Source organism: Hyperoodon ampullatus (assembly GCF_949752795.1).
Source record: "Hyperoodon ampullatus genome assembly, chromosome: 11".
NCBI classification, from domain to species: domain Eukaryota; kingdom Metazoa; phylum Chordata; class Mammalia; order Artiodactyla; family Ziphiidae; genus Hyperoodon; species Hyperoodon ampullatus.
This window is the reverse complement of record NC_136924.1, coordinates 35,006,039-35,032,188: the sequence shown is the minus strand read 5'-3', so window position 1 is coordinate 35,032,188 and position 26,150 is coordinate 35,006,039. Positions and strand designations below refer to the sequence as shown.

The 26,150-nt window shown below is 57.5% G+C and overlaps 1 protein-coding gene across 4 annotated transcripts; it reads right to left on the bottom strand.

Moving 5' to 3' along the window:
* Window positions 1–311: 311 nt before the first annotated feature.
* Window positions 312–26,150, bottom strand: MICALL1 (MICAL like 1). 4 transcript variants are annotated; one of them, XM_079714412.1, is made up of 16 exons: window positions 25,825–26,150; window positions 21,571–21,619; window positions 20,977–21,127; window positions 16,346–16,434; window positions 15,086–15,228; window positions 13,030–13,475; window positions 11,412–11,469; window positions 10,377–10,735; window positions 8,512–8,927; window positions 5,774–5,908; window positions 5,036–5,162; window positions 4,809–4,899; window positions 4,589–4,662; window positions 1,765–1,879; window positions 1,558–1,604; window positions 312–499 (listed from the first exon to the last, which is right to left on the bottom strand). In XM_079714412.1, exons 1-16 carry the CDS (start codon window positions 25,968–25,970, stop codon window positions 378–380), a joined length of 2,568 nt encoding a protein of 855 aa, XP_079570538.1. In that variant the 5' UTR covers window positions 25,971–26,150; the 3' UTR covers window positions 312–377. The 4 variants fall into 4 exon arrangements, with proteins under 4 accessions (XP_079570538.1, XP_079570537.1, XP_079570539.1 ...); XM_079714411.1 differs by having other exon boundaries at window positions 1,507–1,604; window positions 20,986–21,127; XM_079714413.1 differs by having other exon boundaries at window positions 20,986–21,127.

The following is a 26,150-nucleotide window of genomic DNA, read 5'->3' as shown; positions in this document are numbered from 1 at the left end:
AAGAAGGACCAAGGAGCTGCCCGGCACGGCAGGCCAGGTGCTGGGTGGGACGAGGGGCCGGTGTGCTCCGCTGCGGCCGCTCCCCGGACCCAGGAGCCGGCTCGCTCCCTGGTCAGTCACAGCATCTGGGGTCATCACAACCAGGCTGGGCAGGGCTGAGGCGCAGCTGCCGGTGGCTCAGAGGAGAGGGAAGAAAACTCTTTGGCCCAGACGAGCCAGAGGACCCTGAGGAGGGAGAGGCCATCACCCAGAGGCTCCCTCCCCTTAAGTCATCTTTCCCCTCGACTGATCCTGAAGGGAAGCTGGGCGTCCCTGGCAGAGCGCAGCCCGGGGGCCGAGCCAGGAGCGGTGGAGTCCCCAGCTGGCAGCCCGCACTGTTAGCTCTTGTCTCCTGGGGACTTGCTCTTGGTATCACGCTTGTTTCCTAGCAGCTTCAGCACCTTCATGGTCTTGAACTTCCCCTTCTTCTTGCCCTCGGGTTCAGCCTCCTTCTGGAACTCTGCAGAAGGGAGAGGGGAGTCGATCGGGGCAGGCAGGGGTGGGGGTGGGGGGTGGTGATGGCCTAGGAGCGCCGGCCAACAGGCTCCGCCCACCGCTACCACCTCTCCTGGAACCGTGGACACGCCCCTTCACCTTTCTGAGCCTTCGGTTCTTCGTCTCTAGGACGGGACCCTACCCCTTCCCAGTGTTTGGCAGGGATGGGGAGATGAGTGCCCGTGAAAGCAATGGGGGAGCCCTACAGCGTGGCAGACATTCATCTCTAAAAGGCTTGGTTCCCCTAGGCTGGTGCTCACAGCTCTGTGGGTTACAACACGAACACTGGCTGTCAGAGGTAGAAGAGACCTCAGAAATCATCTGGCCCAGCCCCTAACTTATTATGGACGAGGAAAATGTGAGTTTTGAAACAGACTAACACCAACTGAGCTTTTTGCAGGTGCCAGGCCCTGGACTAAGTGCTTTATACACATTACCTCAGTCATCCTCAGCCCATGCCCGGGAGGTGGGTGCCTCCATCACCCCCATTCTACGGACAAGGAGAGCGAGGCCTAGAGGGGTGAAGTGGCTGGCTCAAAGCCACCAAGCTGGGAAGTGCCAGAGCTGGGACTGGAATCCAGTCTAACTGGAGCCCAGACTTAACCGCAAGGCCACAACATGAGTCACTGGTGGAACCAGGATTAGGCCCAGGGCTCATGCCTCCCAGTCCAGTGCTCACTTAACCATTCTAGGCACTATCGTATCTGCGGGAGGGCCTGCTGTTTGGTCCCACAGACCCCTCCTAGACTAGCTGCAGATCTCAAGGAGGAACGCACAGTTTAAGGCAGACGCGCCCTGGGAAATGCTCCCACACGCCACCATCCTCCCTGTGGGCACCAGGGCATCCCACACCCACTCTCCTGGCCATAGGCTGACCTGCCTTGCTACACACGGCCTTCTTGGCAAAACAGGGGCTAGGAGTTTGTACACACCGTCCCTGTAGCGCCCACTCCAACCCTCTGTTCAACCTACCCCCGACCCTCCAGGAGTTCAAGTGCGCCAGAGCCCCAGGAAGGGCCTCACCTTTCTTCTTGATCATGGCTTCCAACATCTTATCTTCCTCTTCCTCCCTGAAATGAGAAAGGGAAGCTGAGTGTCCCACGGGAGGAAGGACGAGGTAATCTCTCAGGCCCCTCCAGACTCCAAGTCCATGCAGGCTAAGCAAGCGGCGCTGTGATGACTGGCAGTGAGGGCCCCGCCCCCAGGGAACCCCTCCCCCAGCCACGTCACCTCTGCCGGTCCTCATCTAGGCAGTTGACGATGGCGTTGCGCTGCTCGATGAGGGTCACAAGCTCCTGCATCAGCACCTTCTCTCGGCCCCGGTCCTCTTCTGTCCAGTCCTTTTCTGCCCAAGGAGAAAAGCTGGGGACATGAGTCCCAGGAAGCGAGGAACTAACGCCTAAGTGCTAAGGGTGGCTGCGGACCAGCCCCATGCTGGACACTCTGAGGGAGGGGGCCCAGATGGGTGGGGATTACAAATTTTTGGAGAAATGAAGGTTGTCATAGGAGAGACCAAGGATACCAGTCTGCCTACCAAAAAAACTCTCCAAGGGGCTCCGGGAGGTCCAGCACAACACGTGTTCTGAGAACAGAGAACAGCACGTGCCGGAGAGTTTCCTGCTATGTTCATGCACTCGTTCAACAAATGTTCACTAGATGATTTCTTGGGGAAGGATTCAGGCTGGGGCTGCTGAGAGCCTCCAATGGCGAGCTGGCCAGAGTGGGGCAGGGGTGGGGAGACAACAGGGAACCCCAGGGGTCCTCATGCAGGAGAAGCAATGTGACCCAAGGGGCATATTGGGACATTCATCTAATGCCATGAAGGAGGGTGGACTAGAGGGGTCCCTGGGGGCAGGGAGCCCTGCCAGGAGGTGTCCCTGATGTCTCAGACAACTGCTGCCCCTCCAGCCTCCTCTCAAGAACCTGAGCCATCCTACGGAGCCACCCTCAGAGGCCCACCTGCACCTTGGTATTCCTCTCACCCAGCCCACAGGCTCCCAGGGGAGGGATGCCCACACTTGACCTTCCCTCCACAACATCTGCCCCTACCACCTCCTCTTGCCAAAACTGGAACCGTTGACCCAGCATAGTTCTGGGGACAACGTGGGTTTCAGACTCACCACCCCAGTTCAAATGCTACTCTGCTGCTTCCCAAATCTGGGGCCTGGGTAAGTTATGTCCCCAACCTACGTGTGGGAAAACTGAGGCTTGCGAAAGTTAAGTCCTTGACCAGTGTCACACAGCAAGGGTGGAGCCAGTGCTTGTACTCGGCCAGCCTTGGAACGCTTTGATCCAAGCTACAGCCCTTACAGTGTCTTATGGATCTCCAGCCCACCTGGGGCCTTATAAACCAGTCTCACCCTCCAAAGGCAACAACCAGGACAGGATGACAAGCCCCGATGTGTTGCCACCACACAGAGGACTGGAGAAGCAACACAAAAAGCCCAGGGCCAGGCTGGCCTGGGGTACAGAGGTGCTGTCCCCATTTTGGCCACAAGGTGTCGCTGCGGCTTCCGCTGAGTGGCGGCCACGCCCCAGCCTCCAGAGATTTGGGAGTGATTCATAGGTGGCAGCAAAGAGCTGGGACATTCTGTGACTTCCTCAGGGACACTCCTGCCTCTGGGTCACATCCAGCCTCCCAAGTTCCCTGGTCCGTGGAAAAGCAGGGCCACTGTCCCAGCCGGCAGGAGGGGCTGCGTGTGCAGGGACATGCCCAAGTCAGAGACATGGCTAGAAGCCCAGCTCCACCACCAATGTGCAAGACTCTCAGCCTCTCTGGCTCTTCATTTCCTCATCTGTTAAATGGGAACGACGATTCCTACCACCTGGGCCAGAGGAAGTGGTCAAAAGCCCTGGCTCCAGCCTCTGGACACTCCACAGTCCTGTGCTCTCTCTCAGCCCACAGCTGTGCTCACCCCACGTCATGGCCAGACCCCAACTCAGCCACATAATAACCATCAGCCATCAGCCCCTCATAGAGCACAGAGTGTTTCCACATCCACCGGCTCCTGGGCCTTAGAATACCCTCCCAGGTGGGCACCTTCATCCCTGTCTTACACATGAACCCACTGAGGCTCGGTGGGGCTAAGGAAGCTGCCTAAGGGCACCCAGCAAGTTAGCGGCAGAACGCAGGACTGTGTGACTCCACACCCAATCCTCCCATTGCCCCCCTCCATTCTCAGCACATCCCATCCCTCCCTCCCAGAGTCACCCTGAGCCACGCTGTGCAGGGGCACTTCCACTGGCCCTTCCCCCGCCAGCAGAGCCCTGCCATGCTCTGGCCTAATGGCCATGAGCCCAGATCTGCCTCTGGACAGGAACCTGCTCACCCTTGCTCAGCAAGGCAGCCCTGGGTCCTGGAGCCTGACCCCTCCCCTCCAGGAACCCACCCACACCTTCCAGGGGAGGAGGGTACCAAAACAAGCCAGTCGAGACTTCCCTGGTGGCACAGTGGTTAAGAATCTGCCTGCCAATGCAGGGGACACAGGTTGGATCCCTGGTCCGGGAAGATCCCACATGCTTCTGAGCAACTAAGCCCATCCGTGCACCACAACTACTGAGCCCGAGTGCTGCAACTACTGAAGCCTGCGCGCCTAGAGCCCCTGCTCCACAACAAGAGAAGACACCACAATGAGAAGCCCGCGCACCGCGATGAAGAGTGGCCCCCGCTTGCCACAACTAGAGAAAGCCCTTGCACAGAAACGAAGATGTAACACAGTAAAACTAAATTAATTAATAAACTCCTACCCCCAACATCTTCTTAAAAAACAAAAAACAAAAACAAGCCAGTCTGCTCCTGGTCTTGGTGTTCTCTGCAGGCCTGTCATCCCAACACCACAAATGTCACAGCCCCGCACTGGCCATGCTGTTCCCTCTCCCGTCTTGGCTTGAGCTTATTTTTCACCTGTTATGACCCAGACGGCACCTCCTGGCCTGTCCCCAGACTCTGCCTGTGCATCCCCATCAGGGCCCGGTCTGTCCACTCCCCAGCCCACTCCTCCATGTCGCCAGGTCCCAGGGCAGGTGTCTGGGGAGTGGGTGTGGCCACACTCACCTGGCTTGTTGAGAAGGCACCGGAGCTCATACTCCACGTCGGCCTGGCGTTGCTCCAGGTTCTGCTGCTTGAAGCTGGAAGGTGGGAATAAGGTGACTGTTAGTTCTGCGGCTGCCTGCCCTGTGCTGTCACTGATAAGGGAAGAAGGTGAAGATTCCCAGGCCTAAGCTCTGTGGATCCTGGGGAGAGGAGCCGGGAGCCCAGGGGAGCAAGGACTCACACATAGATGAGCTCGGACTCCCGCCGGACCAGCAGATGTTTCTCGTGGATGAGCTTGAACCAGTCCACCAGCATGTCATCCTCACGGCCCTCTGGAAACCAGATGCCCACTGAGGCCAGGGCTGGGGGCAGTCCCCAACCCTCAAAGGGGTCACGGCAGCTCCTACCCTGGAAGAGAGGCTCCCCCTACCCGAGTCCCACCCACCAGGCCCCCTGCAGCTCCCGCACCGTTCGCTCCACCACGCAGCTTCTCCTCCAGCAGGACCCCACGGTGTTCCAGGGTATCCAGCTGGCGCTCGATGGTGTCCATCTCTCCATGGATGTCCTCCTCAGGGATGTACTGGTCAGCCTGAACCTGCCCGACAGCGCCCAGTTACCTGAAGGTCAGCCCGCCCTCCCACCTGTTGGCCGCCAGGAACAGGAGCTTCCCTCTTCTCTCCAGCCAGCACTGGCCTCCACAAGCCCTGCGCCCTGGCTCCGTCCCACACCCTGGTGTGGCGAGGGGTGGTTGTAGGGACAGCCACGCCCCTGCCATGCCCCTGGTCCCAGCGCAGACAGGCATGCCCAGAGGGCGATACAACTTCCTGCTTCTCTCAGGCAACTTCCTCCCCTCCTCTGCCACTCCAGAAAATATATCACAATGTGCGAAAGTGACCCTATTAGAGAGAGAAACCTGAGAACACTCTAAGCTGTTTAAGTATGTCATGTGAACGCTTTGATCCTTGAACTATTATTAGTAACAATTTAAATGCATCACCCAATGCTTTTGGTCAGAGCAGCTAATCTGCTCAAAATCCCCCTGGCTGCAAGTTAATAAATCTCCCAGCTGGGCCTCCCAAACATGCCCCCCTCCAGCATCTGAGGGAAGCTGCCCAGGCAGCCCATCCTGTGGCAGAGTCCCACGGGAAGCCTGAGGCGGCCAAGGGAGGGGGCCCGGGCCCAGGTGTCTGGGGCTCCCAGCTGTACCTTGCGTTTGATGAGCGGAAAGCCGTGTCCTGGGGCAGGCGGTCTCGCTGGCTTGGAGCCCTTGGTGGCCTTCTTTACGGTTGGGGACGCTGTGGGTGATGCCTTCCGGTTAAAAGGATTCTCCTTGCAGGAAGACTAAAGGCAGGGAGACGTGGCAGAAGATAAGTCAGGGAGGGGTCAGTAAGACCCAGGCAGCTTGATCACATGGGACCATGGAAAGCAGGCGGTAGGAATCAGGCAGAGAGAGAATCCCCCAGCTGCCAGTCTCTGAGGAACTCAGTCATTCAGCAAACACTTCCACTTCCCAGCGCCTCCCGTGTGCTGCTGCTGCACTGGATACTTCTCTACATTCCTGTTCAATTCTCACAACCACTCCACAAGGTGGGTAGTGTCGTGCCCATTTTACAGCTGAGTAAACTCAAGTTCAGAGAGGTTAAGTAACTGGCTCAAGGTCATGCTCTTCCCAAGGGCCCAAGCTGTAGTGAGACTCTATTTCAGGCTGGGGCAGCCCTCCGGCGCTGGGGGCAGTGGTCAGGACATGCAGTCTGGGGAGGGACAGAGCTACAGTAGCTCATCCAGGCCTCACAACCACCCCTCTCCCAGCGGGGATTCCGGGGTTCAGCTCCTTGCCCAGGGTCCCCCAGCCAGGAAGAGCAAAAACAGGGAACCCCCTATCACTAGAGGGAGGAGGAAGGTAGCTCCCTTCCTGCCCAGGGAAGACCCCCATCCTCTGCTGCCCCCTAGCTCTGCACTTTTCTGTCCTTCTGGGGTAATCCCTGTCCTGAGGCCAGCAGAGCCGGGCAGGCCCCCCACTGGGACAGGCCTTGCCTGCCACGTGGGCAGTGCCAGCATCTTCCAACCACCCTCCCCAGGCATCACTTGAGGCCATGGAGTGTTCCCAGGAGTATTTACCGGACTTTCCAACAGCTGGGGGGAGGAGGGAGGAGCCCCACTCACCTCACCTGTGCCAGCCTGGGGGAGATTCCTTCAGGCTGGCAGTTGCTCTGGGATCTGAAGCAAGGAAAGTGCCAGGCTGGAGTCCAGGCGCAGCAGGGTGATAGTTTGGGCCCCACAGGGCAGCACCCGCCCAAGGGGCCTACCTGTCTCCTGCCCCCAGTGTCTCGGGTTCTCTCCGAATCCTGGGGTTAGGGTAAGGGATGGGGCGCCCCAGGAGGAAGTCCTCATGGGCTCTGCCCACACCCTCCACAGTCACACCCCGAGGGGCCCAGCAGGGCCAAACAGCCCAAAGGCCCCTGAGTCCCTCAAGGGTTCTCAGCCACAGAACTCCTTCAGACCAACCTTTCACAGACCTGGGGACAGGAAACATACTGAAAGGCAGCTGCCTGTAGGGGGAAGGGGAGGGGCGTCCAAAATCAACTCCCTCCCCCACCTCCCACAGCAAGGAACCCTGGGGCTCCTCAGAGCATCCTGAGGCCCAGAGATGGGATGGGCCTTCTCCACGTCACACAGCAGGTGGTGACAGAGTTGGACAGGAGGCGGTTGCCCAGGCCAAGGAAGGTTAAGTGGCATCTGAAAGGTGCACAGACCAACAGCTCAGGCTCCTCCCCAGACTTATCCTCTGTCAGGTCGGTCAGACCAGGACTACAGCCGGGCCCTCAGAGGGCTGCAGAGTACGGGAAAAAATGCAGAGTCAGAACCTGGTGGCGCAAAGGGACGCTGGTGGCAGGAGAGGCCCCCTCATGAACTAGGTGCCCAGAGGAATGTCCTGACCCCTGGTGACCTCTGGTTCTTGGCGTGACACTGAGAAACAAGTGCTTCACCAGCCACAGAGGTCAAGTGGAAAACGAGCTCCCAGGGATGGGTGTCCAGCAGACCCTCCTCGTGCCCACTGCAGCCCCCAGAGGGGATGGAGCGCGGGGCCAGCCTGGGAAGGGGCCTGAGAAGGGGAGCCCACAGCACGGGCTGTCTGCACCCCTGCAGTGGCACACAAGAGAAGCACCCAGTAAAGCTGTTTCCTCGGCCCTCTGCCTGTTGAGGGCCGACCCCTCCTCTACCCGTCCCCCCCAAAAACAAACTCTACACAAGGCACAGTCATCCCAGTACCCTACCCCGACCTGGCTGTGAGCACCTGGGGGGCAGGGATCGCCACGGTCATCTCACCTCTGGAGCCCAGGCCAGCCCATACACACAGGAGGGGCTCAATGAACACCATCTGCCCCATTCTATAGGAGGGGAGACTGAGGTCTTTGGAGAAGGAAAATGACCCCAAGAAGGGAGTCATTCCCTCCCCTCTGTGCTCTACCCCAGGTGGCCTTGTAGAACAATCATCTAGGCCTGTCTCCCTGAGCAGCTTGTGAGCTCCTAGAGGGCAAGGACAGGGTCTCAATGCCGCTGTGCCAGGGTCTGGCACAAATAGGACCTCAGCGAATGGAAGGGTGAACAGAAGGATGTGTGGTTTAAGTGGTGGCTAGTGGATGCGTCCCAAATGGGCACGTGCATGTGCTAGGCAGGTAAATAAGAGCTAGACGCCTCAAGACATGGAAGACCAGGCAAGTGGAGACGTGAACAGATGGACGGGAGGTCTGGCTAATGGATGAAAGGATGGAGAGGTGGAGCTGTGCCTCAATGAATGGAGTGGTGAATGGGTAGATGGGCACAGCCAAGGTCACCCAACAAGTCAGGGCCAGCAACGATGGAAGGGTCAGAGACCCTGCCCTCAGACCACGTCCACGGCCACTAGACAGGACAGCAGCCTTTAGCGAGGGTGAGGCACTCACCTTTACCTGGAGCTGCGGGGACGAGGTTCCAGGGGAAGGCGCAGGGCTCTTGTCTCCAACCAGCACGAGAGGGGTGGGAGCAGCGCCACTGCAGGGCTTGGCTGGAGGGGGACCTGGGCTGCCCCTAGTATTGGGGGCAAGGCCAGGGCTGGCTTGAGGTGTCCGGTCCACACTGGGCTGCACCAGCTCCCCAGAGGAGGACAGGGAGGAGTTGGCAGAGAGGCTGGCCGAGGTCCCAGGGCTGCCAGGGGCATGGACAGCAGGCTCTGAGGAGCTCTTGGGCACAACTGGCGGCTCCAGAAGCTCCCCACTTGGGGGCTGGCTGGAGCTCTCGGATGACAGGCTTTCCACGCTGAGGGCTGGCGACGGGGTGGCTGAGGGTGGCTCCGAGTGTGACAGGCGGGAGGTGTGGAGAGCTGTACAAACACACACACAAGTGGGTGCCACGTGAGGGCGCACAGTCAGGCCTTCTGGCCTCACCTAACACGCTCCACTCTCGACAGAGCTGCAGGCCCTGGCAACCCAAGTCCTCCACATCCAGACAGGCAAGAGCCCAGAGGACAGCAAAGGTGTGACTAGACCAAGGTCATTGGCAGACAAATCATCCCAATTCATCCTGCGCTCTTCGGGCTCTGGCATGCACCTCGTGGCACGTCATAGCCCTGGTTTCCTTACGGCCCTCACTTCCTCATCCCGTGTGGCTGCAGCCTCCACTTCCCCTCCCATGTCTGATGTGACCCAAAGCAAAGCCAAACTGAAAAGGCCAAAAAAAAGCCTTGCTTCTGTCTGCCTTCTCTGCCTCTGACCCGAGCAGAGGTGGGAGGGAGGGCAGCAGGAGACGGAGAAGCAGGCAGCCCTGGCGGTGGCCGGCACCAGGCCAGGCACTGCCCCATGCCAGTTTCATCCTCATGCGTTGAGGGACACCATGCTTCAGAGTATCATCTGTGCTTTCCCAGGGAGGCAACAGACTCAGAGAGGAGAAGGGCTGGGATTGGACCAAGCTGTGTCCGACTCAGAGCTCATCCCATTGGCTGCATCTCCCACCCGCCCATCACCTCCAATCAACTGACCCACCATGCTCAGCTGGAGGGTCCCAGGGCACCAGCAGGGGCCGGAGAGGGGGGCCTGGGCCACCTGAGCACCGGCCTCCGGTCATCTCTAATGTGCCCTCGGACCCACTGTCTGAGGGGCTCCCACTGAGGTCTCAGAGGCAGCTGGACCCCAGCCGTGATGGAAGGTGACCAGGCACAGGGCCCGAGAAGATTGCAAGACAGCGAGAGGGTGGGCTGGGCGGAGGGAGGCACAGCGCCTGGGAGCTGGCCCACCACCTCCATATCCCAGATGGGGAGATGGAGGACAGACACAGGGGAGGAACTGCTCAGAGCCTCTAGCGCCCGTGCCACGCAGCCAGGTCAGAGCCCGAGGTGCCTGGCAACTGGAGGAGAGTGACTAGATGGGCAGGGCTGGAGCTAACCCCTGCCCAGCGCTTTCCACGAGCCTGAGTCGGTGTCATGCACATCGATGGATAACACGTTTAATTCTCACAACAGCCCTGTGAGGTGGGTTACAAAGGGTTCAGAGTATAGTCAGGAGTCTGGCTTCAAATCCTGCCTCCACTCCTTAAGCGCTGTGAGGCTTTGGGCAAATCACTTACCCTCTCTGTGCCTCAGTTTCCTCACCTACAAAATGGGGTATGACACCTACCTCACAGGTTTGCTCAAGGATTGAGGACAGACATGACACACACGGCACCTGGCCTGGAGGGGATCCTGTGGCACCACATGCCCTTCCCCGGCCCTGGGCTGACCCAGGTGCCCAACCCCAGAGTCCCAGCTGTCAGGAGAGCTCCCGAGAACGGCACTCACCAAGGGGAGATGCGCTGGGTGCTCGGGGGGCAGGGCGCTTCTTTGTCCTGGGGCTGCTCGTCGGCGTGATGCCGTACCAGGGGTGCAGGGACTTGGGTGTGGACTCCGGGTGAGTCGGGGTGGGGCCGGTGGCTGGGCGGGGTGCAGCTGGGGGCTCTTCCTCCTCCTCCTCGAAGGGGTTGTAGGGCTTGGGCTCCGGGCCAGCCACCTCATGCACACCTCCGTTCTCCACCTGCCTGCTGTCCCGGCCCGGGGGCGGCGGGCCGGGGCTGCTGCTCGGGGGCAGGGGGGCTGGCTTCTTCTTCGGCTCTGCCTGCACCAGTGAGATCCATGGGGGGTCTTTCCTGGGGGCTGGTGTCCTGGACAGAGGCAGGAAGAAGCAGAAGCCATTAGGAGGCAAGGGGGGCAGTGTCCTTCTCTCCCCAGACAGTCTTGAGTGCAGCCCAAAGGGGGTGGAGGAGACACTGCACCCTTCTCCTCTCCCACCCCAGCCCAGTGGGGCCAGTCTGGGCCCAGAGTTGAAACAGAAAGAGGGTGGCCTCTCTCTTCCCCTTCCTCTGTCTCTGTCTCTCTCTCCCCCACCCTCTCGCTCATGGACCATACAGGGGAAACACAGCTCCCAAAGAACAGCTGGCAATCGATGTCCTCGCCTGTGACACAGGCTCCCAGAGCTGGAGGATCTGAGCCAGGTGTACAGCTGAGCTTTGCTGGGTCTTCTATACTCTGCTGCTGATTCGCACAACGACTCTAGGAGCGAGGCCTAGGCCTCCCTCGTTCCACAGGCAGTGGAGGCTTGGAGGGGTGAAGGGACCCCAGAGGCAGCCGTCTCCACCAGGCATTGCTGCCCACAAGAGAGGGGGTCCCAGGGGAGCCACGGGGAAGGGGATGTGGGCACAGGCTCCTGCCCCCAGAGGTGAGCCCCACCCCTTCTCGGGAGGGTGTGCTGGTGGATCATGTGGCCTTGTTACCCGCCCAGACCCCAGGGTACTCCCCTTCCCCCTACCAGGGCCCTGAAACCCCTCAGGGCCAGCATACCTCTCTGACAGCTTGGGTGTCCCTCTGGGCTTGGGGATGGGGGGTTCATGCAGCTTCCCTACATGGGAAAGGAGAGTGAAACAGGTCTTCATGGGCAGCTGTGAGCCGGGCAGCACAGTGGGGCACCCAGGGAGCCAGCCCAAGTGCCTGTCTTACCAAGGATGCCCTTCCATCCCACCTGGAAGGTCATGGACTCCAGGTGGCCATGGCAACCTCACCTGTATCCCCGTACCTCCCCAGCCCAGCACTCAGGGAGATTAGATAAATAACAAAGGTGACAGGTAGAGAAGGTCAAAGGGGCAAGGCCACGACACCTAGAGACCCCATTCGTATTTCAGTTAAGAAGGGGGAAACCTGGACTTCCCTGGTGGCGCAGTGGTTAAGAATCCACCTGCCAGTGCAGGGGACACGGGTTCGAGCCCTGGTCTGGGAAGATCCCACATGCCGCGGACCAACCAAGCCCGTGCGCAAAACTACTGAGCCTGCGCTCTAGAGCCCGCGAGCCACAACTACGGAAGCCTGCGCGCCTACAGCCCGTGCTCCTCAACAAGAGAAGCCACCACAATGAGAAGCCCGCGCTCCCCACAACCAGAGAAAGCCCATGCGCGGCAACCAAAAATAAATAAATAAATTTATTTTTAAAAAAAAGAAGGGGGAACCCAAGTGCCCCTCTGACACTTCCCCAAAGTGGACAGGAAATATTGTTTCAACTCAGCCCCAGGGTCACCTCCTCCTGCAAGCCTCCCCTGACTCCCAAGTGTCCTCCGTGAATCCCACCATAGCCTCTGCTCCCCCATCTTAACAGACATCTGCATTCTACCAAAATCCTCATGTCTGTGTCCATCTCTCCCTCGAGACTGGCAGCACCTCAAAGGCACAAACAGGTCTGCACAGTATCTCTATCCCCAGCGCCCAGCTCAGGAACGGGCCTTCACAAGTGCGGAACAGAATGAACAAGTCCCAGGGGGAGACCCTGGGAGTCTCCCTCCCCTGGGCCTCCTCTGATAAGAGTTGACCAGCACGTCTCAGGTTACAAGGAACCATGTTTCCATGAGCTCATGGAAGCCCAGGAAGGTCATGTGGGAAGGTCTGACAATGAGGGGTGAGGCAGGGGTCTCCACTGCAGAACAGGCCAGCCTGGGGAGTGCCCCAGGGGCCCATCTGACCAGGGACACACCCTCCCCTACCCCCAGCCCCTGAGCTGTCCCCTGCCAGACATCCAGATGTGGACAAGCACACAGGCTGGGCCTGGGAGGGGAGGTCACCTGAGTGTGGACACAGAACCAGACACACTCGGGACACAGACACACATGATGTACACTCCCTACACCCCGAAACTGAAGCACACAAGATGGATACAAAAGGACACACATCCTGGGCACACAGAATGGGGCAGGGATCTGTGTCCTTGCAGGATGGAGAACAGAGCGTGCACCGAGGGGCCTCAGTAACTATTTGCTGCGTGAATTAATAACCTCAGCACCACAGTCGTCCCCAGCACATCCACAGCACACACAGGCACAGACAGCACGGCCCCATGAATACTCCCAGGCACGTGTACGTTTAAACGCCAGGCACACCTCAGGAAGCGCCCAGCCCCAGTCGGGCCCTTGCTCACCATTCACCAGGCCGCTGCCGCCTCCCTGCTCCACCAAGTTCTCCTGCTGCAGGCTGGACCGGGGCCGGGGCGTGGGGAGCGTCAGGGCTGTGCTCTCAGAGGCCTTCCTGGGGGCAGGTGTGGGGCGGCTGCCCGGGGTGCTGGCCAGCTCCTGTGGTTTGCCGGGAACCCGGGGCTTGGTGAGAATCTGGGGTCGGCCCTCGGGGCTGGCCTTGGGTACGTCCACCTCAGCCCCTGCAGCCGCATCAGGGCTGGGGCCGCCTCTCTCCACATCCTTGGCTTCTTCTGTAAGTTGCTGCTGCTTTGGTTGTGGGGGGAGTGCGGGCCTGGCCCCTGACCGCCCACCGGGGCCCAGCCTGGCGCAGTGCTCCGCACACACGAAGGTGCCCTCCTCTGGCCCACTCCTGTAAGCTCCAGGGAGTAGGGTGCTGGAGCACCGCCGACACCTGCCAGGGAGAACAGGGGTGGGGTGGGATGGGGGGATCAACTTAGCCAGGCAGCCCGGCCCAGGGTGCTGGCTATCCCTCCTCCCAACTGCCAGCCTGGATCCTGTCTCAGTACCCAGAACTTCCCAGCGGAAAAGAAAAAGGGTAAATGTCAGAATCATAGCAGAACAATAAAACCATGTGAAATCAGCAACATAAATTGTGAAACACTCCTTCAGTTTCTGCTGCAAGAGGAAGCAAGGGTTCCCCCAGCTCCAACGGAGGTTCCATCCAGTGTGTGGGCTGCCACTCATTAGTGGCTCAAGAAATCAATTTAGTGGTTTTCAACCAACCAGGTTTTTTTGTTTTGTTTTGTTATGAAATAGAATAAAATAAGATATATCAGAATGTATCACACTTGTTTTATGAGACTCTAATTCCAGTTGTGCATCTATTCATACAAGTTTGATTTCAGGGATGTGCTTACAACTGGTCACAGTGTCAAATGTATGTCACCATAAAAAGTATTTAAAACACTGCCCTGATGGCCAGACGTGACTGTGTTTGTGCAGTGGTTCCCTTCCTCGAGATTTTTCCCCCTCAGTTTTGCAATCAGGTGCCTGGGGTTCCAGGTCCAGCCACCACACACACACACACACACACACACACACCACACACACACACACACACACACACCACACACACACACCACACACACCACACACCCACACACCACCCACACCCACACCCACACACAACACACACACACAACACACAAACCACACACCCACACACAACACACACAACACACACCACCCACATCCACACACCACACACCACACACACACAACACATACAACACACACACACACTACATACACCACCCACACAACACACACACCACACACACCACACACACACACAACCACACACACAACCAAACACACACACCACACAACACACACCACACCACACACACAACACACACAACACATACACACACCACACACCACACACACACACCACACAACACATACACACACCACACACAACACACACACATACACACAACACATACAACACACACCACACACACAGCACACACACACAACACAACACACACACATACTCTAGACCACAACTGAATACACACTATAACTCCCAGTCACTGGTTTCCATGGACTATTCAATTTTCTTTGCTGATTTTTTTTCTAACATATAAAATGTTTTCATACATTCTCTGGCTTCCCCTGGGAGCCACACACTGAAAGCAAGTTGTTACTAAGATTTCTTTTTTTAACTGCTTTCTTTAGAAAAAAAAAAAAAAAGGAAGAAAAAACAAAAGATAAAAATAAAATAAGATTTTCAAAATGCTTTCTTTTTTCAACAGCTTTTAGAGCACATTCTGCTCCTTAATCATCATCAGGTACTTAGTTCCAAAGAGCTCTGCCCCCTTTCTGTCTCTAATTCTGTGACTGACCAAGTCTCCCCTCACTAGGCCTTCGTTTGTCATCAGTAAAATGGGGAAAAGCAAGATGCTCCAGCATGACGAGCCTGCCAAGGGGCTTGGCACACCATGGTGCTGAATCTAGGGAAGCTCCCTGACCTCCCCAGGGTCCCCCACCACTCACCGGAAGCAGTGCCGGTGGTACAGCTTGCCGTCGGCCAGGTAACGCTGCACCAGGTGCACGTGCTGCTGGCAGGCCGCACACGTGCTGCTGGGGGTCCGGTGGGCGCCCTGCTCTGACAGGCTGCCCGAGGAGCACTCATCGCCCTGCATGGAATAGGGTGGGCAGACTGGGGGTGGGGTTGGGGTCACCAGCCTTCCTGTTCAAGAACACTCCCTGTTCCCCGCCCTACTCCCACTCCCAAGAGCGCGCAGTGCTAACACACTCCATCAGAGCCCCAGAAGGGCAGAGGGTGGGGACTGCACTGTTTTGTACATGAGGAAACTGGAGTCCAGAAAGGGGGGAAAGACTTGCTCAAGGTCACTGCATCAGGATGGAAACATAAAAATCCAGACTTCCAGTTTCTGGGGCCCTCTCCGCCAGAAAGGCAGCTTCCAGCTGTATAATCCCTTCGCTTGTGCTGCTCTTGTCCCTCTCCCGTCCCCACAGGTGGGCCTTGCCTGAGAGGTGGCTGCCCTCTTAGGCCCACCTCGTCTGCCTTCTCTGTCCCCCCAACTAGAACCAAGCAGATTTAAGTCCAAGTTTCTCAGCTTCTAAGCACTGTGACCTTGAGCAAGCTGTTTTCGTCTCTGAGCCTTGGGCTCCTACCTGCCAAATGGAATCCTATAACCCCTGCATGTCTCAGCCCTGCACATGCTCACTGGGCACGCACCATGGGCTGGGCTCCCTGTCCCTCAAGAGGTCCTCCAGCAAGGCGCAGTTGGGAGCAGGTGGGAAACGCCCTCTGCACACTGTGAAGTGCTGTCCAGATGTGAAACGCTGGTGTCATCCCCTAAGCATCTTGGAGCAGGGGGCTGGCAGTGCGGCCCCCAATTCCCAGCTGAGAGATCTTGAACAAATGACCAAACCTCTCTGAGATTCAGTTTCCTCATCTGTACGTCAGGACACACAATACCCACCTCCCAGTGTTGTTGAGGGGATTAAGCAGAATCACGCTAGGAAGTTTAAAGCTCTGTCTCACGGGAATCAAGGGGAGAATTTGCTGTATTGCATGGGTGAGTCCTGTCAGTCCCATGATGGAGAGTCAGTGCTGTGGATGCCCTGTGCCCCTCCCAGGCCTGCCATCCCCTGCCCCTACCGCCCTGGCCTGACCTGTGAGAATCTAGTCCCAAAGCCAACGGGAAAGGGATGAAGAACACCTGCTGAACGCGGCAGTGGCAGCTGTCCCCCCACCCCACCTGCCCACCCCTGGCATCTGCCTACCTGAGCCCTGTCTCCTGGTTCCGCGGGAGTGGGTGCTTTGGATGGCGGGGAGGATGCTGCCAGGCCCTTTCTGGGTGATGAGACCCCGGCTGCCAAGAGACCAGAAAGAGACTCTGAGGCAGCTGGAGACCCTGGAGGTCCAGGAGGCCCAACCTGGCCTGAGCTTTGAGCTCCATGGCTACCACCTGAGGGCAGACCACCGACGCAGTGGGACCAGGCTCCCACTTCACACAGGCAGGGGATGCCTCCTTCCAAACTAAGCGCCAAGAGCAAGCTACCCAACCCTGCCAGGCCTCCGCAAAGCGGGACAGTGACTCCCACCACACAGGGCAGCGTGAAAAATAAGGCACCAGGGACTTCCCTGGTGGTGCAGTGGTTAAGAATCTGCCTGCCAATGCAGGGGACACGGGTTCAAGCCCTGGTCTGGGAAGATCCCACATGCCGCGGAGCAACTAAGCCCGTGTGCCACAACTACTGAGCCTGTGCTCTAGAGCCCCCGAGGCACAGCTACTGAACCCCGTGTGCCTAGAGCCCATGCTCTGCAACAAGAGAAGCCACTGCAATGAGAAGCCCACGCACCGCAACAAAGAGTAGCCTCCGCTCACCGCAAGTAGAGAAAGCCTGCACGCAGCAACAAAGACCCAACGCAGCCAAAAATAAATAAATAAATTTATTTTTAAAAAATAAAATAAAATAAGGCACCAGGACAAGCACAGAACCATCAGCGCCCAACATGTGAAAGGACGGGGAGCTTCCTTCCCACGAGGCTGAACGGGTGAAGGGAAGGAAAGAAGAGGAACCACGTGGCGCTGGCCTGAAGGTTCAGGAAGATGGGCTGGCTCCCTGGGGCCGAGGAGCTGCCCCACCCAAGCCCAAGTGGGCAGGTGCGGCCCGGAACCCTGCCTGCACGCCCTCGAACCAGAAGAAACCCACCGCCCAGCCCACCCGCCTCCTCCACGACTCTGCTCCTTCATTACTTCAGCAAATATCCACTAAGCGCCTACTCTGTGCCCAGTGATTAAAATAAAACCCCCAAATTCAGAGAACTGTATACCAAAAGAAAAATCAATACTACTGTATGCTAATTCTTAAAAATAAAATCCAGGGAATTCCCTGGTGGTCCAGTGGTTAGGCGCTTCCAATGCAGGCGGCCCTGTATTGGATCCCTGGTTGAGGAACTAAGATCCTGCAAGCTGTGAGGCCCGGCCAAAAAAAAAAAAAAAAAAAATCCAAATTCCTTACTGTGGTCTAAGGTAGCATTGCCAGAACCTCAGGTCACAATCCATTAACGGACCCTGAAATCAACTGAGTGGACTGCAACCAGCATATTGTAAAGACGAATTAGAAGGAAATATCTGCGGGCATCTCATGTTTTAAGGGGAAGAATCGTTTCCTGAAACTTGTTTCAGTGACATATATGTACATGAACATGGATTATAATGGGAAACATATTTCTTACCATGAGTCATGGTCAAAAATTTTGGGCCCACTCCCTACCACCACCGCTACCCCGCTCCCCCACCCCCTACCCCCACCGTGACCCTGGCCTCACCTCCTCCTTCCCCCTCACTCCCCTGGAGCACACGGGCCCCCTGCTGACCCCTTGCCTGGAATATTCCTCCCCAGATCTTCACATGGCCTCCTTCTCCTCCTTGTTCAAGGCTTAGCTCAAATGTCACCTCCTCAGAGAAGCCCTCCATGACTACTCACCCAAAATAGCCACTTCCTCCTCTCGCTGCTTTTTATACCATTACCTTATTTTGTTTCCTTATCGGACTCATCTGCAATTATATTAATTACTTTGTTCTCTCTCTCCCTCCCCCATCCTTTAGACTGAAAGCTCTGTGAGTCTATCGTTCTCAGCTCTCTCCCTAGCACCTAGCACAGTGTCTGGCACACAGTAGAGGCGAAATAAATATTTGTTAAATGAATGAGTAAGTGCCAGGTGCTGGAGTCATGTAGCAGGTCTACAGGGGAGAGGGAGTAATTGAGATACTATGAGCAGAGTCTTATATGTTCACCACGGGGCAGGGGGCTGTAAGAGCACCTGGAGTATATCAGGGCAGGCTGCTTGGAGGAGGCAAAATGTGGGGTGAGAGGATGAGTAGGAAAGAATGTGCCAGAGCATGGGGGGTGGGGACAGGGACTGGAGGATCACCAAGAAGAAAGGCTTAGCAGTAAAGGAATGTGATATATTCAAAGCAGCACAAGAAATTCAGTATGACTACAGTTGGGGCAGTGAGTGGCTTAAGCTAAGTGGGGAGAGGCCCTCAGGGGCCCCGCTAAGAAACTGGGCTTCATCCTGATGACACCACCCCTGTCACCCTGGTAGGGGGGAGGTACCCCTCCTCTGAGTCCCTCAGCCACTGGGCTTCCTTCCGTCACACTCTGGTTCCAGACTAGGCTGTGGCTCCTGGAGGTCAGGGGTCAGCTGACATGCCCAGGGTCACCGGCTTCCACGGAGCCTGGCACAAGATGAAAGGAGAGCATGGCACGGTGTTGTCTCAGCCACGGCCAGCTTCCAAGGTGACCCAGTCCAGTGAAAGTCAAGCCTGGTCAGAATTACCCTTGAAATCCCTCCCCCCACCCAGAAAGTACAGAACAGGACCATCTGGGGGAGCCTAAGAGCCAGCTTCGCCTCCAGCGTTGGAACACCTCGCTGCATTTCCTCTGGTTGAGCAGCAGGTGGGATAAAAATGGTTTGCATTTAGGGGCCAAGCCGTATGGTAGCACAAGCTGTGCCTTTAGCGACAGGAGTTCCCCACAGGCCCAGGGGGTGCTCTCGCCCCGGGCAGAGCACGGGGAGCTGGGCCACCAGGGTGACCTCACCCCCAGGGTGCCTGGTGAGGACCGGGAACAAAGTGGGCACCACCGACAGTATTACCAAGGGCCCTGCCCCACCTGCCCACCCCGCAGGTCCCCGGAAGGAGGCCCTCCAGAGAAGAGCTTAGTAGAGGGAGATTGGGGTTTGGCCACAGGGAACCCTCCAGAAGATAAGACTGAATTGTGATTCTAGGTGAGCAAGCTAAATTCTAACCAATGGAATAAAAAAGTAATAATAATAGTAACCTTGAGTCCTCAATAAGGGCCAGACACAGGTCATTCTTCCTCATTTACTCCCATCAACCCTGTGAGATGGGCGCTGTTCTTATCCTCACTGCAAAGGGGACCCTAAGCCGAGAGGTGACCCTGTGGCCCACTGTCACCCAGACAGTAAATGGCAGCGCAAAAACGTTCAGTCCACGCTGCCTCTCACCAGACACTCAGCGGTTGAGAAATACTTTCATTTTTATTTCTAGTAAAATACATATAATGTTATTTGTTCAATTATAATATTAATCCCTAGCATTATGGGGGGGGATGGGGAGTAACAGATTATTTTAATCTTTTAATTTTTATGTTTTCTATGCTCTAATTTTCTACAGTAAGCATGTTTTACTCCTGGTAAGAAAAAAAAAATCCGTACTTCCTAGAATACTTTTAAGAGATGGGCTGAGGGTTTCCCAGGTGGCGCAGTGGTTGAGAGTCCGTCTGCCGATGCAGGCGACGCGGGTTCGTGCCCCGGTCCGGGAAGATCCATCCCACATGCCACGGAGCAGCTGGGCCCGTGAGCCATGGCCACTGGGCCTGCGCGTCCGGAGCCTGTGCTCCGCAACGGGAGAGGCCACAACAGTGAGAGGCCCGCATACCGCAAAAAAAAAAAAAAAAAGAGATGGGCTGAGATTGGTCACATGGAGAGCAGAGGCTGGAGGAAGGACTGACATGGCAGCGGAGGGGCAAGGTGTTCACCCCCAGAGGACCCCCGACAGCAGTGACACAGCACAGGAGTCGGGACACCCGAATTTGGTTTTCCTGCTGTATGACCTTGAGCTCCTCCCTTCCCCTCTTTGAGCCCATTTCCTCTCTGCGGAAGACAAGGCCCAGGAGAGATTTCCACATGGGGACTCTCCAGGCAGGAGGCTCAGTAGCCACCCAGTGACCTGACTCAGGGCAGAGAAATACCCTTGCAGCCTCCCATCCCCCCACCCCTGCCGCCCTATCCCACCCCACACAATCCCCCAGCCTCTTAGTTCTCAGGCCCTGAAGGTCACTGCTGGGGAAGCTGGTGCACAAGAGCCCTACAGGACCGCTTCCCTGCTGGAGGAAAAAAAACCCAGGGAGGTGTCTGCAAACAGGAAGTGAGGGTGGGTGCCAGAGGTGAACTCACAGACAGCGGATGAACTCATCCTGCTTTGTCTCCTCTGACATTATTTTTTTTTTTTTAATTTTTCCCACACCAAGTGGCTTGTGGGATCTTAGTTCCCCGACCAGGAATTCAACCCGTGCTCCCTGAAATGGGAGTGCCAAGTCCTAACCACTGGACCACCAGGGAATTCCCTCCTCTGACATTATTTCACTCAGTTACTGGTTCACACGTTTGTTGTCTGTCTCCCCCGCCAGACTATGAGCTCCCCGAAGGCAGCGATCTCCTTCACCGCTGTACCCCACGGGCCCAGCACAGTGTTATTTTACTCAATTAATATTTCAGTGAGTGAATGAATGATGAGCTGCCTCCCTGTGCCTGTTTGCAGCTCAGAAGACAGTGTGACACATGCCCCACCCCCAGGGCCAGCCTCCCTGAAGGGTTGCACCCCTCTCACCTTGGCCAGGGCTGGCGAAGTGGTTGTAATATTGGGACACATAGGTCATGATGCTGAGGCAGTCAGGGACACTCATGGAGACCATGTCACTGGGGTCCAGGAGAGCAGGGATTCCCAGCTCCTTCTCAGCCACTTCAAAGGCCTGGGGGGGGGGGTGTGTGCAGATGCCAGGGTGGGGGAAGGTTTGAGGCGGGGGGGAAACGTGTGGGGTGGGGGGCAGGTGCAGGGGTGGGAGAAGGATGGGGGGTGCACAGAAGCAGTCACAAGCAGGAAGAGGAAGATGAGGCAGGGTCAGTGGGCGCCACTCTGCATAGACCCAGCTTTGCTCAGCGGGATGAGGGGGATGAGGGCAGGGGTGACTGTGACCTGGAGAAGGGGAAGGTCTGGTGCTCCAGGCACAAGTGGGCCAGAGGGGAGCAGGGGGTGGGGAGAGGAGCAGCCAGAGCCCCAGTGCAAGGCAGCTGCTCCGGGAGCTGGGCCACGAGCCCCTCACCTCAGCTCCTGCCCTGCAAGACCCCTGCCCTCCGACACACACCCTCCCGAAACACACAGCCTTGTGGGCTTCCATCTGTCTGGGGGACTCACCAAACGGTTATTCTCGAAGACATTGTCCTTGGAAAGTGAATCAAAGTCTCTGCAAGAGACAAAGTGGGGGAGGAGCATTGAGGAGAGGGCTGGGGCAGGGGCGTGACCAGTGGAGGTGACCACATCCCAGCCAGCCTGGGTCTCAGCAGGGTTGGGGGAGGGGTCTGTGGACTGTGGAGGAGGAAACTGAGACAAGGAACCCGTGCTAATAGAGCGGGGGCTGCCAGGTCGGGCAGAGAATGAGCACATGGCCCCCGGGGGCCTCCAAGCAGAGGCTGGAAATCACTCAGAAGGGGCGGGGTTGAAAAGCCCCAGCTTCAAGTTTAACCCCCAGGAAGCCATGTCCTGACTCAGTGGCAAAGACAAAACTAAGACCAGGACCAATGCTGATGACAACAAGGACACCCACAGATTGCTGACCTCACGCTGAGCACTGGGCTGAGCTCCTGTCTTGAATTTATTTTCAACTCTACTTGGCAGGTATTTACCCCACTTTACAGATAGGGACACTGAGGCCCAGAGAGAGGAAGCCACCCCGGGAAGAGGAAGCCGCCCTGGGAATCCACATTTCTGTTCCTTCCACTGCATGTCACAAACCTGGAGAAGCCACACCAACTTGCTGAAACCCTAACCCAGGCCGAAGAGAAATGTTGTTTCAATGGTGCCAGGAATAGAACAAGTCTGAACCAGCCTGGAAATAGTACATTCTCCAGAGCTGCTCGCACTGAACGGTCGGCCAACCCTGCTGGGCCACTCCTGGGGGCACCATCCTTCGGGGAGCAGTGAAGGGTGTCCCAGTTCCTAAGCTGGGACAGGTGAGAAGTGGCAGGGCCTACCGGAGTAACCTAGCTTTTATTTATTCCCCTCCCCACCTCCTGGCTCCAGCTGCTGGAGTGGCTGAAACCAGCGGAGGAGACCCAGCCTTCTTGCTCAGCAGCCTCCTGGGTGCACCCGCCCCAAGCCTTGTCCTTCTATGGCTGGAAACTGCAGCCTGACTGCCTGAGACGTGGGCCCAGAGGCCGGAGAAGGCAGTACGGCCTCCAAAGTCTGGGTCCCAGGCCCTGTTCTTCCAGGTCAGGCTGCGTGACCTTGGGCGGGTCGGCAGTCCTTGTGGCCTTCGTTTTCCCATCTGCAAACTAGGGGAAGCCCTCGTACCACCTCCCAGGCTGGTGGGGAGGACCAGGCTTGTTAGAGGCAGGCCTCACAGACACAAGAGAGCCCTCCTCCTCCTGCCCACCTGCCTGATAACTTCTCCAGGCAGAGATCAAGGTACAGTGAACCGTGGGCCAAGGCAGGAAGGGGTAGTTTGCAAACCCCAGGAGGTGCCAAAGGCCAAAAGGCCCGAGTGGACTGGGGAGGGGATTGTGTATGCACTTCAGCCCCTTTTGCCACCTCTGGCCAGACCGCTTCCTTCTCCCCTCAGCTGGGTCCCGAACTCCTCCCCTTGCTTGGCCACTGCGTAAGAGTGTGACCCCGAGCAAGCTACACAACCTCTCTAAACCTCGGGGACACTGTGACACCAGCCCAGCCCCCAACAAAAGCTTGTTCTGAGGCCGAATGAGACAAAAGCAGCTTGTCTGGGCCCTTTATTTCAGTCTCCCAGCAGTGTTCTTAGAAGGCTAGGGTCACATTTTGTTCACGGCGTGCACTCAACACCCTCCACAGTGCCCGGTACTTAGTAGGCACTCCATAAATGTCTACTGAATGCATAAATGCCGGAAACAGCGTGAAAACTGTAAAGGTCCCCACGATACTACGATTCTTCCTCCACTTCTCCCTCCCCTACCTTCGTCCCTAATCAACATCTAGGCTTTGGAAACATATTTTCTGAGAGTTTTCGAAGGCTGGGAAGTTCTCTTTGGCTCTGGGGGAGATGAGGAGCACAAACATGAAACCCACATGGTCCCTCAAGGGAGCTTAAAGATGCCTAGATTTGAGGAGGGGAATGAGCCCACAGCTCGAGAAGTCAGAAACAACTTTAGAAGATGGTGCTTGCCCTCGCCCTACCCCAGCCCTACTCTCCTGGAGATCCTCCCTAGCCATCACCGACGTCCTCTCTATGCCTCATATAGGACCTGGGCCTCAGTTTTTCTCCCGTGCAATGGGCTGGCAGCTCAGATGCTGGCCTGCCTTGCAAATGAATGCCTGGACCTGATTCTGGATCTCTTCTCAGGAGGGAAGCCCCCTCCGCTCCACACGAACTCTAGCCACATCCCTCCCTGTGGCCCCATCCACCCTCCTTAGCCAGCAGGAAGCCCTAAGCACTCTGGCCCAGCCACATCTCCCAGCCCTCCCTGTCCTGTGCTATGGGCTCCAACAGTGCCGCCTGTGTCTCTGCTCAGGTGGTCCCCTCTGCCGGAAATGCCCTTCCCTCGGCCCTGACCCGGCTCCTGCTATCTCTTTGAAGTTTATGTGACGGCTGGGAGGCCTTCCCAACCTAGCCCTTTGATACAGCACTTCCCACGTGGAGTTATCAGCACTGCTTATACATCTGTTTCCCCCATAGGCTGTGGGAGACTGTGTGAGGTCTGCCTCTTGGTTGGTTAGTAGCTATTTCCATTACCAGGCACAGTGTCCAGCACAGAGTATAACTCTGCAGACACTTGTGGAATAAACGAAGGAATGAGACACTTTCATCATCCTTCCTGCTTAATAACACTACTTATAATAACTAATGTTAACTGAATGTTCATTGTCCCATTTAATTTCTCCCAACAATCCTGTGAGGTAGGTCTTACTATCAACCCCCCTTTACTGGCCAGGAAACTGATGTCTGGAGGAATCCAGTGATTTTCCCAAGGTTGCACACCTAAGACATGGAGGAGTGGACCAGAAACCAAGCAGCCTGCGCTTTGTGCTGGCAGCCTCAGGTCCATTGCATGGCTTAGCTTGACACCTAAGTCCTGTCACACACTGGCCAACCCTGCCTCACCACTTGCCCCCCAGCCAAAACAGAAGACCCCTCGAGCCCTCCGCTCTAATGCGTGGGTCCAATCTGGGTGCCCTCCTTCTCCAACCTTCAAGGCCCGGCTCCTGAGCCCCCTTACCCCGTGTCACAGGCCCCACAAGAGGCAGCAGCCCACCTACATCTCCACCTCATCTCGTTCACTTCTGCATCCACACCCCCCAAAACCCTCTCCTCCAGGGCCCACCCCACCATCTACATGGTACAGAATAAACTAAATGCATCTACACCATCGAATCCTTGAGGCAATCCTTCCCTTCCTTCCCTCCTTCATCAAAGCCTCCCAGGTGCTGTCTTTGGGGAGCACAAGTCTGGAGATGGAACAGACATACAAAGACTCCAGACCCTGTCAGGCTTGGGGAGCCCTGTCCAAGGGGCTGTAAGCAAGACAGACAAGGACCATGACTCTTGTCCCCAATTTGCAGATGAAACCGGAAGTACAAGGAATGGCAGCTGTCAGATAAGCATGCACTCAGTGTTTTATGAATGAATGGATGAATGGATGAATGGAAGAGGTTCCAGGGCCCAAAGAAGGAGCTGAGATAGAAACACCAAGTCAGCTGCTCTGGGGTCTGAATAAATTTTCCCATGGAACCTCACTGGGCACCTGGGGGCAAGAAGAGGCCATTTCACAACCTGGAGCAGCCCATTAGGGCTGTAGGTCAGACCCTAGGAGTCTTCACTCAGCCTCCCTGCCCCACTGAGGACAGCAGGGTCATGGGGCACACACCTGGGGAGACAGGTCTGTGTCCTAATGGGGAGGGGGTTACATCCATTCATCTGACCTCTATTAACCTGTGCTAGTGCCCTGGAAACATGATCGCATGGGGGAATCAAAGCCAGGGGGCCCCACAAAGGGAACAGGCCTCAATGCCCCACGTGGAGGGGGCTGCTCAGAGTGCCTGTTTAAGAGTTTAGTGTAAGAAAGGCCCAGGGTCCCCGAGGAGGGCTCGGTGCTCCTTCAAAGAGGCAAGGCCTTGGAGGCTTCGGTGTCCCTTGGGCGGAAATCAGTGCCCTGTGGGCGGGGCCAGGGCCTCAGCAGAAAGACCAGCATGGGGGGCGGGCTGTGTTCCAGTGGGCGGGGTCAAAGAGACCAAGTGGGGGAGGGGTGCACTGGATCAGAGGGTCTCCGCGAGGCGTTGGGGGCCCGCGGGAGGGTGGGAGCCTCGGTCTCCGGGGGCGGCGCCTGCCGCCGCCCCGGCTCCGCGTCACTGAGCGGGGCGGGGGTCCCCAGCTCGAGCCCGCGCCGCCCTGCGCCCCGGCCGGCCGCCCGCCCTCCCGGCACTCACAGCAGGTCGGGCCGGTGCCGGTGCAGGATGGCGCAGAAGGCCAGGCCGTCCCGGAAGGAGCTGCTCAGGTCGCGGATGTCCACGCCGCGGTATCCCTCGCACTGGCGGCGGCACCAGGCCAGCAGCGCGACCCGCGGCCCCGCCATGAGCCGCGCGGGGCTCGGGCCCGGCTCCGGGCGCCGCCGGGACCGGGCTTCAACCTGGGCCAGCTCGGGCCGGTTTCCGGCTACGGCTGCGGCTGTAGCTCCTGCGCGGCCCAGCCGGCGCGGCTTGGAGCTCGGGGCGCGACCCGCTAGCGGCGGGCGCGGGGCGGGAAGGAGGCGGGG